Source organism: Nanorana parkeri, unplaced genomic scaffold (assembly GCF_000935625.1).
Source record: "Nanorana parkeri isolate BGI_ZX_2015 unplaced genomic scaffold, ASM93562v1 scaffold2094, whole genome shotgun sequence".
NCBI classification, from domain to species: domain Eukaryota; kingdom Metazoa; phylum Chordata; class Amphibia; order Anura; family Dicroglossidae; genus Nanorana; species Nanorana parkeri.
This window is the reverse complement of record NW_017308362.1, coordinates 151,178-164,320: the sequence shown is the minus strand read 5'-3', so window position 1 is coordinate 164,320 and position 13,143 is coordinate 151,178. Positions and strand designations below refer to the sequence as shown.

The following is a 13,143-nucleotide window of genomic DNA, read 5'->3' as shown; positions in this document are numbered from 1 at the left end:
CAAAAGACCAGCAAATGGGTTTTCTGATTGTACACTATCAGTTGTCCATACACAGGGAGTGCTCCAGAGAGAATACATGGTCGAAGGCCATAAATATATTACTGCCTTGACATAAAGGACAAGCCATAAAGAGGAAGACAGAAAAAGAACACCTCAGCTATGGCAGGAGTGTAATTTATGGCTTTCATAAGGGGTATGTAGGAGAGGAGACTACCTATACTGATACTGCCATGGAAGAGTCAAGAAAATCATCTATAGGCCATCTGCTGGATCCTCAAGAAGCTAAAGAAAGCAAGCACTCCTTTCATTGTCATGCTTAGTGAGCGAACAACATACAATGAATTTACACCTTGTTAAATATTAAGAACTGTATGTATTAACCACTGGGAGCTGTTGTAAGGAAATATTTATTTACATATTTGTAAGTTCCAAAGGATGTCATCATTCATGTTTTATTCTTATAGATGCCCAGTTGTATGTGGACTTCTTCCATGATGCTAGCCAGCAGTTCACTCTCTGCTAAACTCATTACTGGGCTCTCTTTTAATCCTGAAAACAACAACGCATATAATTACATATCACTCAGGTGATATAGTTATGTCATACAAAAACTGCCAAACTGAGTTTTAAATAAACAGAAGACTAATCTGACTCTAGGTAACATGAACATATATCGAGGTGACACATTATCTTTTACCGTACTTATCTTGTTACTTGGAGTTATTCTCTGAGGCTTCTCCTTATTTTGTAAAAAAAAAAAAAAAAACCAAAAAAAGAATTTGAGATGTGTTTACCTCATGTTCCCTTTGACTTCTATACAGGCACAAAAACAATGCATACTAGCAGCAACAGTAAGCACAAGTGATAAGTGCGATTTCATTCAAATTCAAACAGCATTCCAGATACTTTAAAATTGCTTAACATACACCAATGTACATGAACTCTTAAAGGAGGTGTGTCAAATTCAAATGATACAGTGGGCCAGATTAAGTAGAAAAATCTTTAAAAAAAGGGCTATGTTATGTCAACTGCAGGCTATACTTACTTAATTTCCAATAAACAAAATTAAATGTAAAATATTTTATCCAGGGGGGGGGGGTCGTTAGCTGGCTGGCAATGTGAGTGGATGCTTGCACTAAGAGCTCTGCACCAGGACTGCTCTGTCTACTGCTTTAGCAACCAAAACACACTATAAATCGGGGAAAAAGAAATCCTCCAGAGCCTCTAAATCACTTTTCACTTTCCAGTGCTTCGGGGAAACCTACATCTGCATCCTCCATCAAGGATTACTTTGATGGCCCGGAGATTCTAAGCGAGGCGCGCGAACCCAAGATGGCACCAAGGCCTACCACGCCTTCATCACCTTCGGTGGTCCCTACCTGCAAAACTGCTCTCCACCCACGATTCTCACCCTCTTCAACTGGATCGGACTTACCTAGTGAGTCTTCCTTCTCTCCGGCGCCTCATCTTCCAGGAGCCATATGCAGAGCATGTTCGGCTGACCAAAGGCAGCCGATGTATGGCTGAAATCAGCCGTACTGAGCTGAAGTGAATAGCTGAACGACGTTTGGCTTAATTCACTTCAGCTCGGTTATTCACTCGGCTGCCTTCAGCAGCTTTGTGAATAACTCCCATCGTAAAAGGCAATTTATTGCATATCATATGCCATCCCCATTTCCCTGCATTCTGTATTGGGCTTACGCCTGAGTTTTCACTTCTTAAAGAGCTTTATTTAACTGTTATTTGTTATCATCTACCGATTTGTCCTATCCATCCCATTGGTGAGAAATGTGTGGGTGGAGCCTGCTTAATTCTCTTACATCCAGGTAGGCAGACAGATGAGGTTAAAATATATATAATCCGCGCTTTTGGATATAAATATAATATAATATAATTATTAAAAAATATATATTTAAAAATAGTAATAATAATAAAAGCTGCTGCGCTCGGGACACTCAGGTCAAATTGTATATAGATGTGCCGTGCAGCGCTCGGGGTCACCAGTAGGGTGAACTATCAAATACGTAATTAAGTGTTAACAAAACAATATGTAATCAAAACATTAAATAGGTGTTTGCAATCATTATTAACATACTAAAGTGATAGCTAGTGAAATAATAAATAGATGAATACCAAATTTCACTTTGTGCAAAAGTGTATTAAATTAATTATGCCTTATTATAAAATTCTTTGTTGTAATCAAGCGTAAAAATACAAAAATGATCAATAAAAGTGATAAACAACAAATCAGCTCAAAGTCATCAATAAAAGTGAGTCCGAAACTATTATGGAATCCAAGTATATATGATGTATTGATGATGAAAACAAGCTTCAAACAAAAGCTTAATCTTTTTCCCACACCAAGGGGTTGATTTACTAACCTTATAAACACGCCACGAACAAGTATACACCTCTGTAGTGTGTTCCCTCCCAGCATGATCTATTGGTGGAATCTAGACACCTTTGTAGTGTGTACACACCCAGCAGGTGTGTTGTGCAAAGCCCTGCATGAATTGCAAGGTGATGTTGTGTAAATTAGCTCTATGTTGTGTTGCTTGCGTTGATGAATGCAGGAATGTAAATGCATGAGCTAACCATTTTTGTCTAAACTGTGAAGCAGCATTATATATGAATCATGCGCATGATTTTTCCATATATGGCATTAGTGGAAATATGCTTTTAGAGACTTGCATGCCGCTATTAGAGCGGCGTGTAGCCTATGGCGCATGCTACATGACGCGCACGTACGTAAATACATAAAAATGCGCCATAACGGCGTGAAAATGTGACACGTTGCTCTTGTTTGGTTGATAAATACGTTTTGCTGTGTAAAAATGCACACGCACCTGGTGCGTGCGTGTGTTTAGGTTAGTAAATCACCCCCCAAGTGTCCACGACAAAACTCCCCTCTGGTGACCCCGAGCGCTGCACACCCATCTATAGACAGATGAGGTTAGTAGCGACTCCATCAAGAAACAAAGATGGTTTTGCTTACCTTTTAAAAGACACTGTCGTACATGTTCTGCCTCGTAGCTCAGTCCTGTGCTGTTCCAGAAATTCAAATGTTTTGTAGTCGGAGGAAGAGGATATTTTGTTTCTTCTCCATTAACTATTATTGTTGTTGGAGACCACATGAATGAAGGAATCTATAGTGAAGCAGATTTGTCAACATCAGTTTCATAAGAATTTAAAATCTTTATGTGGCCAGCTGCTTGTACTGACCACATAAGTACAACAATTAACTAGGTAAAATCATAGCATTCTTAAATTATTTTATTTATTATTCTTTAAAGGTTATTACCAAGAGGATAAGGCTCCATTTACACCTAGGCATTTGGTTGCTAAAGGGTAAGCTTGGCAAAATGCTTAAGACAAGGAATCCCACTCATTTCTATGGCCCCTGTTAACACCTGAGCGTTTTGCCACGTGTTCGTCGCACAAAAATTGCCATTGAAGTCTATGGGACCAAAATGCACTGTAATCTGCCAAAAAGTAGCTCATGTACTTTTTCCAGCTGCAGGTGTTTTTTTCTGCTTGCAACAAAATACTCAGGTGTGAACACGGTCCATAGAAATGAATGGAATTCCTTGTCTTGAGCGTTTTGTCGTGCTTACCTTTGAGCGACAAAACGCCTATGTGTGAACAGGGACTAAGGGAAACATGCTGATTTTTGAGTGTGTCTTTAGGTATTTGTTGCCTATTCAGGCAAAAGGGCATTTGTAAAATCAGGAACAGATGTTGGACAGAAAGACCTGGATCACAATCAGCATTTCAGTTCATCTCATTGTGCTGCTAATCAATGCAGATTGTACGGCTATGTGCTTGATTTTATCCACCCTTTAATGTGTTCAGCTAAAGTTATTAGGAGGGATATTTACTTGCTTTTGACCACATAGTGTATGCTTAGCTGCTAACAATGTAAATTTGCCAGCCTATAGATAAATATCTGAAGAATAATGGAGTTCCAGTGTGGACTGCAGAAACCTCACCTCGCACAAGGTTATAAATTCAGTTATTTTCTTTTTAATGTGTGTTAGATCTTGGAGATTATATCATCTTGAAAATAAATGTCAAAATAAATATATTTTGAAAAGTGCAGTGAACAGTTCCTCATTCCTAATTATATTCAATTGTTTTATACTTTACACTGTATGACTCCAATAGGGACTGAGGTGAGTTCTCTACTGAAAAATGCTGTGCGCAGTTTTTTGCAACTCCTACACTTGATTCTTCTCTGGCAAGCCCTCCATGGGAAATCCAGGCAATCCCAGTCTATTTGAGGGACGTAATCTCTTCTATTTCCTCTGGGTCAACCTGAAACATGCCTAGAACAGCCCTAGAGTGAGCCTACTAGGACATCCATATCAAATGTCCAATCTACCCACACAAGCAACTCTTGATATGAATAAGCTGTGGTTCTAGTTAATCCACAAACAAAAATGTAAATTTGTCATACCCGTGCTAAATTTAAGGTTGTATTTGCAGTCGCTATTAAACTAATTTCAACCTATTCAGCCTGGGACTCAGGGGGCAGACAATTATTTGGTCCTCATGGAATGGAGCTGTTCTTACCCTGGTGTAATTTTTACATTTATACTTTGCGAATGAGAAAGAATGTGGTTAAGGGTACCTGAACCATTCCTTTTGTGCCACATATCACAGCTCGGTTTGGCATTTGAGTCACAAGGGTGGAGGTTAGAATAGCCTGGCGTTTTCCAGAGTACTGCAGGATAATTGTCACAGTTTCATCCACTCCTATCAAAAAAGGTATAGTAATGCTAAACAAGACATAAACCACACGTGTGTTTTTGTTTACTTTACTACCTACAGAAACCTGGGGTTATGGTTTGTACAAACCTTACCGGTCTCATGTAGATATCCTCTGGCAGTTATAGACTCAGGCTTTTCTCCACTAAAAGCCATTAAAGCAAACTGGACACAGTAGCAGCCAATATCCAAAAGAGCACCTCCACCTAGCTCCTTATCCACTGCTCTGGGAATATGAAGTAAGTTCACACCAAATTCTGCTTGTACAACCTTCACCTCTCCAAGAGCTTTCTGATTTAGGAGACTGCGGATCTGCTCATAGACTGGGAAGAATCGGCTCCAGAATGCTCTTTCCATAGTGTAGTGTTTCTGTAGTAGGTTTATTTAGATATATAACTGCATATGATGGATAATTTGTTGCAGTTTATTTTGTATGTAGTATTGATTGCTGTGATAGCATTCATTATGCATGTATCAAAACAACACGTGGTAAAAGTTAATGGTTAAAAAAAATGATATGCCGCAGCACATTGGCTTAATGGTTAGTACTTCTGCTTTGCAGCACTGGGATCCTTGGTTTGAATACCGACCAGGACACCATCTGCATGGAGTTTGCATGATCTCCATTTGCTTGTGTGGGTTTCCCCTGGGAGATCTAGTTTCCTCCCACACTCCAAAGACATGCTGGTAGGTTAATTGGCTAATGTTGATATTGGTCCTAGTAAGTGTACATATGCATGGGATCTTAGCTTGTAAGCTCCCTGAGGGTAGGGATTGATGTCAATGTACAGTTTGTAAAGTGTGTAAATTGTTGGCAATATAAATAAATAGTCAGCACCAAAATTCCTGCATGCAAAATTACCATGGCAGTTTTCAGAAGCCAAAAATATAGCAATTTAATATTACAATAAACAATAACTTGTTTGACAACTTTTAGCTTCTAATTTTGTGCATCCTAAAAAAAGTGTGCTAAATTCATTCTTTGGGTATAATGGTCTGCTACAATACCAGTAAACATTAACTGGTGCCTTATTGTGGGGCATAATCCCCACAATGTCACCCCATATCTGTGAAGAGACATAAGAGGCCCTGTGTTCAGTGGCAAAAATTAACAGGACCACGTGACATATGGGGAGTAGGAGGAAAAGGGACTGAAAAAGAAAGGAAGAAAAAGCAAGAAAGCTGTATGTAAAGGAACTAAAAGTGGTGTAAGATAGGAAGCGGAGGCTCCCCAAAGTCTGACGGGGAGTCCACACCTCTAGCAGAGGCGTCTATATTTTTATTATTATTATTATACTTTATGTAGCACCAACAGTTTGTGCAGCACTTTACAATATAAAGAGACATTACAGTTACAATCCAATTCAAAACAAGATGGTTAGGAGGGCCTTGCCTGAGAGACCTTACAATCCAAAAGTTATTGGCAAGTGATACAAAAGGGCCCACTGAGACCAAGTGTAGACATACAAGGTCATTGTGTCCCAATCACTATGGATGAGTTCTTCCATGGTCACTACATGCTCAATGCTGTGTAATCAGTCTCTAGCATTCCAAAATCTCGGAATAAGCTTTTTCCCTGCATTGAGCAGGTGAAAGGGAAGAGCTTGCTTATATACATTAAATGGCAGTGAGTAATGATGATGCAAACACTGAGCCTGGTGGAACTGTAGGGAACAGCCCAAGATCTTGCCAATTAAGCAATGTACCTGAGACCAGAAGGAGTGAATTAGAGGGCATGACCTCTAGATGTGTAGCATGGTACCCTATCCTAACGACATTTCCAACAGGTATCTGGTAAGCGTGCTGTAATCCTATGCAAGAAGACAGGTGTGGGGTACCATCTGGTTCGAAGCTTATAGTTAGTTTCCTGTATGTTAACATTAAGGTTGCCTTTCAGAAGAGCTTGATGCATAGCTTTCCACTCCTCCTCTGTCACGGTGATATCCAGTTCTTTTTGCCATCCTTTAGCCACTGGATCAGCTTTAGGCAACAGCTGGTGAAATCATGAATATATGGTGGAAATAAAGTGGCGAAGAAGGGCAGCAGAGGTGCATAGATGTTTAAAGTCAGTGAGTTTTCTTGGGTAAGCCGGCCTATTGCTAAGTGCATTTAGGAAGTGGCACGGATGCAGGTAGGACCATTGTGGAATAGCATTAGCTTTTAAAGTAGTTTGCCTATTTACTAATGGCACGTATGCTGTTCACTTTGCAAGGAAATAAAATATCCAAAGAAAGAAAAACAGTATTTTTTTAGAGGTGCACCGAAATGGAAATCTCAAAACCGAGACGGAACCGAAATTTATCCAGCACAGAACCCTGAGGCACACCGCTAATGACACTAGCCCAGTCTGAAAGGGCGCCATTTATTGATACTTTCTGTACCCGTTCCTTTAGCCAGTTCTCTATCCATGTACACACCCTTCCATCTATGCCCACAGCTCTCAGCTTGTGAAGTAAGCGTTTGTGTGGTTCCGTATCAAAAGCCTTTGAGAAATCCAGATATACCACATCCACAGACCTCCCTCCATCCAGATCTCTACTTACCCCCTCGTAAAAAAAGTCAGTAGGTTTGACAGGAACGATCTTTCCTAAACCCATGCTGATTGTCATTAACTATACCATTATCCTGAACAAATTCTACTAAATAGTCCTTAATCATTCCCTCTAACAGTTTACAAACTACAGATGTAAGACTAACTGGTCTGTAATTCCCAGGTTGGCATCTTGCCCCTTCTTAAATATGGGAACTGTGACAGCTCACAGTGCTCTTCTCCCGCAGCGCTCGGCCGCCTGTCACACTTTCTCTCCTCCCCGCTTGGAGCAGCGCCCAGCGGGGAGGAAAGAAACCCGGGATGCTGTTTTGCTCTGGACTACAAATCCCAGAGACGTAAAGCTTATCCCAAGGACGAGCCCAGATGTAAAGCTTGGCAAAACTTTAATTTCTATTTTGTTGTCTGTTCTTGCAGTAAAGCTCAAGGAAACTGACCAAGTAGCATTTAAAGTACTTTTTTTTGGTGAAAATGCTGCATGGGTCAGTTTCCTTGAGCTTTACTGCAAGAACAGACAACAAAATAGAAATTAAAGTTTTGTCAAGCTTTACATCTGGGCTCGTCCTTGGGATAAGCTTTACATCTCTGGGATTTGTAGCCCAGAGCATTACAGATGCGCCACTATATTGGCGGAAAACTGGCACTTTCGGCATTTAGCCAAAAGTGCAATTTTCGGCCGATATGTTTCGGCGGCCGATATATCAGTGCATCCCTAGTATTTTTTCTTGCACAAGATTGCGGTGATTGAAGTCAGCTCATTCACTAAGCTAAGGGAACAGTCTCTTGCATAGGAAATAAGGCCTTACCCATGGAAAGCAATGAATAATTTCTATATTTTTTTAGCCTCTAGTTATTAGGCATTTGTTATGTTCCATAGCATCTTAGGACCAATAAAATACAATATGTAAGCATCATGAACAGGATAGTAAATACCTCCATTAAAAATACATTATGGTTTCTGGCAGCAGAGATGAGCTCTTTCACTTCTGCGAGGTTCATGGCCAGAGGCTTTTCACACAGGACATTCTTTCCTTTCTCCATGCACATCAGCCCCAGATTCTTATGGACTGGATGAATGGCACCAATGTAGATAACATCTGAGAAAAGGACCATGTGGGTTACAGAATTACAGGTGGCAAACTGAATAAGATATGCAAATATATAGACAGACCACAAGCTACAATGGTTTTGCCTTAATTCTAATTTTCTTTAAAACACACAATACTTGTTTTTCTAATATTTTATACAGGGAACACCATTACAAATGTTTCCCAGAACACTTTGGGACTTAGAAACAGAGTGCACAGCAGAAGTGGTTTTCTTTCAACTACACTTGCCTCTCATTGAAACCTTGAATGGCACCATTTGGAGGCAAAGGAAGTGAGAGTATGTCACTGCTCTGACTCATTTACATGTCTGTACATTTCTGCTTGATCTACTTGACTTTGTAACCAAGTGAATTACAAGAAGATGTAAGGAGAAGCTGGAAAATATGTGAAGAGGATATGAAAAGAAGAGGATATGAAAACTTCCAACTGGATATTTATATGCAGTAATTCATATTTACCTAACTAATAAAAATAAAAAATGTGTTCAGTTAGAAGCTGGAAAGATATAAAGAAATGTTAAGGAGATGGGGACTATGTACTTATATGGATATCAGCTGCTAAAGCTCAAACAAATCTTGGTGCTAGCTACAATATATTTTGGCATATTGGGGACTTGGCTCTTGCAATTTGTCTAGCCCTTTGTTTAGTCTAATTTTCACAGGCTGGGCTCCACAAATTACAGTCTACATTTTTAGTCTGTTTATTCAACATTCATAGCCCCCAACTACCGTATATACTCGAGTATATAGCTGCCTCATTTCCCACCCTCGGCTTATATTCGGGTCAATACTTTTTCCCAGTTTTTTTGGGTAAAAGTAGGTACCTCGGCTTATACTCGGGACGGCTTATACTCGAGTATATACGGTATCTCACATTTGTAAGGACTTCCCTCTTTTGGAACTAATTTGATTCCTCTTCAGTATTCCCTGTTTTTGGTCTGCTGTATAGACCTCTATAGAAATGTACTATTTATCTATCAAAAGTGATATACTGTACTAAGATGTTAATCTAACCTCATATGTTATTGCATTTTTTTTGTTGTAAAGCCACTAAAAGGGAAAAGTAGCATTAAAAAATGTACTTGTTGGTTTAACTAATAAGATTTTGCGTATTAATTCTTTGTTGTACACATAACAGGGGCTTGGAAGGAGTGTGCCCTTTACAATGTGCTAAAAGGTGCCCCTCTTTCTTATCTCTGAATGTTGAGAGGCATGTACTTACCGATGTCAGGATCACTGGCAAGCTCTTCATATGAATTGTATACTTTTAGTATTCCATGACTTTGGGCAAATTCCTTGGCGCGATTGAAATCCCGTGCAGCCAAACCCACTATCTGAGAATATGAAAGGAGAAATACTCACGCTGTGTGTATATGTGTGTGTGTGCTAGATATACACACAAAATACTTGGAATAGCTTTCACCATTTGGGTTCCAAAACAGCAATTTTTCTCAAATACTACCTGAGGCCAAACACTGACGCTCTGATGAAGGGGGTGTGTCCCCGAAAGCGTACCAAGCATTAGCAGTGGGACTCAGAGTCTCCTGAGTGTCTTCTCGATCTCTCCTTCTGTTACATCCACAGCAGCTATGCAACAAGGACTGTCAGTCCATTTTGATGCTTTTAATACTGTCTTGTTTGTGAGTATATTTTTGTTTACTTTTTTATTGAATAAAAAACTTTTACCTGCACCAGGAAATGCGCCCGGTTGTTTTTTGTTTTTCTATGTAGCCTTCTGGACTCCCTGACTGTACCGGGGCAGCGTCTACTGGAGGTGCAGTGAAGGGTTCAAGCTTATGGATGGTCTTCCTGGTGCTGGTCTATTTATTGCATTTTTGGATTTTACTATATGAAATGCGAACATTCAATACACTGTTGGCTTATTACAAAGTAAAGGATTGCCTTCTAACAACAGAAAGTGCTTCTATGTCATTATTTCCAACATAAGCACAAACACAAGGGGTTTAGTTATTACTAGGGATGTCCCGATACCGATACGAACATCGGTATCGGGACCGATACAGGGCATTTTGACAAGTACTTGTACTTGTCAAAATGCCCCGATACATAGCGCCGAAGCTTGCGCTATGTTTTTTCTTTTTCTTTACTTCCGAGCGTTTCGTCACTGCTGCTCCGGTGGGTGGCGCTCCAGGTGGGTGGTGCTCCAGGTGGGTGGTGCTCCAGGTGGGGTCCTAATTTAGGTGGCTGGCTTAAGTGGGAAGTTTAGTGTTGTGTGAACAACAAGAATCTATTGTTGTAGTGTATTTGGATTATGTACTGTATATGTACTACATATACAGTAGAATACACTGCAGCAATAGATTTACAATTATCCCATGCTAATATGAATAGGTTAAATGATCCATGGTACAACTACACATTATGTACATATTATGTACTATGGATCATTTAAACTATTTATGTTAGCAGTGCAGAATTGTAAATCTATTGCTGCAGTGTATTCTACTGTATATGTAGTACATATACAGTACATATTCCCAATACATTGCAGCAATAGATGGAGGAATCTGTTGAACTTTTTCTATCTGAGAAAATCTGCAGAAAATCTATAGGTGTATGGCCAGCTTTACAGTGTAGTGAGTTCAAAAGAAAATTACATAAATGCACATTATGGAGGCTGCCAGTGACTATGAGAGGATGGTTATTGCAACCTGGTGTGTGCTTGTGGAGAATACGTCTGAAGTAAAGGTCACGCTTGATGCTATCCCAAACCTAATGCAATCGTACCATGTATCATACAGGGTTGCCACCTTTTCTTCAAGCCAAACCCGAACACTGTAGCACCTCACGGCATTTTTTTTGTAAAGTATACCCTATGCATATATTTTGTGATTAAATAACATTGGAGTTAATCACAATGTATCACAAATCATATGGAGTTAATCACAACTTGTCAGTGTGCCACAGGTCCTCAGATATGCATTCTGTACATAAACAATGCCTCATAAGATGCCAGTGTGCCACAGGTCTCAAGATATGCATTCTGTACATAAACGATGCCCCATAAGATGCCAGTGTGCCATAGGTCGCCAGATATATATTCTGTACATAAATAAATGTCCCCATAAGATGCCAGTGTGCCACAGGTCCCAGATGTGTACCATACAAAGCAGTATCCATATACATTTCCGCACTGCTTACGAGCGACCATTACCAGAAGTAATGGTCGCTCGTAATGACTGCGGATGGTGCCGCTCACAACAGAACTCCAATACAGATGTCACTAGCAACAATATTCCATGTTAGTGCAAAATAATAGAGATGTTCAGATACCAAGTACAAGTACAGATACTTTTCCAGCTCCAAGACTAGACTAGAGAAAAATTCAAAAGTTAGGAGGCAGCTGTCATTTGTAAGGAGCTCCTGGGATTTGTGCATTCCTGTTTTATTGTATGATTATTATTATTTTTTATAAATTAGGGATCCACCGATACCATTTTTTCAAGCACAAGTACTGATACATTTTTGTTTATTGTCATGTGACAGTTTTTCTAAAACAATACAGACTAATAATTTCAGGACAGAGCAACCCTAGTAGTTCTCGTGCAAATGCCAAGTATTGGCACTGTTATCTGAACATCCCTACAAATTAGGGATGCACCGATACCGTTTTTTCAATATTTTTTTACCGGTACAGTACCGGTGCCTTGTACCCCAATTATCAGGAAGTCGGGCGGTGGATCATGACCCGCTGTCCGGCTTCCTGATTACCAGTGAAGCCGGTGTTCTTGCGAAAGAACACAGGCTTCATTTGAGGTTGTCTGGCTTCCTGACCAATCAGGAAGCTGGGCGGCAAGTCATGAGGTGCCGTTCAGCTTCCTGATTGGTCAGGAAGCCAGACTGCCTACCATCAAGTGAAGCTGTCTTCCTAGCCAAACAGGAAGCCAGGAGGCGGGTCATAACCCACCGCCTGGCTTCCTGATTGTAAAGGAAGCCGGCTCCATGCTCCCTCGGCACTGCTGGTCAGAGCGAGATCACCCTCTGACCGGAATTTCCGGTATTGGAGGTAAGTATTGGAGCATTTGGGCGAGTACGAGTGCTCACCCAAATACTCGGAAACGGTACCGATACTAGTATCATTGTATCCCTAGTGCAAATCCATTTTATTGATAGTTGTCATTCAAACGACAAGCGCATTCAGGGCCGTGCAGGGTCCCCTTCATCAGGCTCAGAAATGACGTTGCATAAAAGTACCACAACCTTTATATAGACATACTAGAATGTCATTTCTGAGCCTGATGAAGAGGACCCTGCACGGCCCTGAAAGGGGTTGTTGGTTGAATGACCACTATCAATAAAATGGATTTTGCACTAACATAGACTCTTAGTGCTGGTGACATCTGTATTGGACGATATGTACTATTGCACATAAATGATGCCCCCGCAAAAGATGCCACATTGTTTTGTCGCATTTTCTTATGGGGGCATGTTTTTTTGTGCAATACCAACCCCTCCCCCCCCTCCTTTTCAATTGATATTTTATTTAATTACATTTAGTAAATACCTGTTATTAAGATGCCTTCCCTGATGAAAGTGCATCCAGCCGGCTGCTGGAGGATGATTTCTCCCTCTCTGCTCTCTCCCTGATTCACTCCCCCTGACTCACCCAGCTCCAGCAAAAGAGGAGAAAATGAGGGAGGGAGGGGGGTCAAGGGACAGGAGACCAGTGCATAAAACAACCGGGGGGAGCGGCCCCGGG

At 40.5% G+C, this 13,143-nt stretch overlaps 1 protein-coding gene across 2 annotated transcripts in view; it reads right to left on the bottom strand.

Moving 5' to 3' along the window:
- Positions 1-438: 438 nt before the first annotated feature.
- The window catches only part of LOC108800663 (trans-1,2-dihydrobenzene-1,2-diol dehydrogenase-like), a 16,104-nt gene continuing 3,399 nt past the window's right edge, over positions 439-13,143 (bottom strand). Inside the window, exons 2-7 of one of the 2 annotated variants that reach the window (XM_018572657.1) lie at positions 9,646-9,753; positions 8,235-8,412; positions 4,863-5,116; positions 4,631-4,755; positions 2,996-3,146; positions 439-549 (exon numbers count right to left, since the gene is read on the bottom strand). In XM_018572657.1, the coding sequence (XP_018428159.1) occupies positions 446-549; positions 2,996-3,146; positions 4,631-4,755; positions 4,863-5,116; positions 8,235-8,412; positions 9,646-9,753 (920 nt within the window). In that variant the 3' untranslated portion in view covers positions 439-445. Of the gene's footprint in view, positions 550-2,995; positions 3,147-4,630; positions 4,756-4,862; positions 5,117-8,234; positions 8,413-9,645; positions 9,758-13,143 lie in introns of both variants that reach the window. The other variant, XM_018572656.1, reaches the window with a different exon arrangement.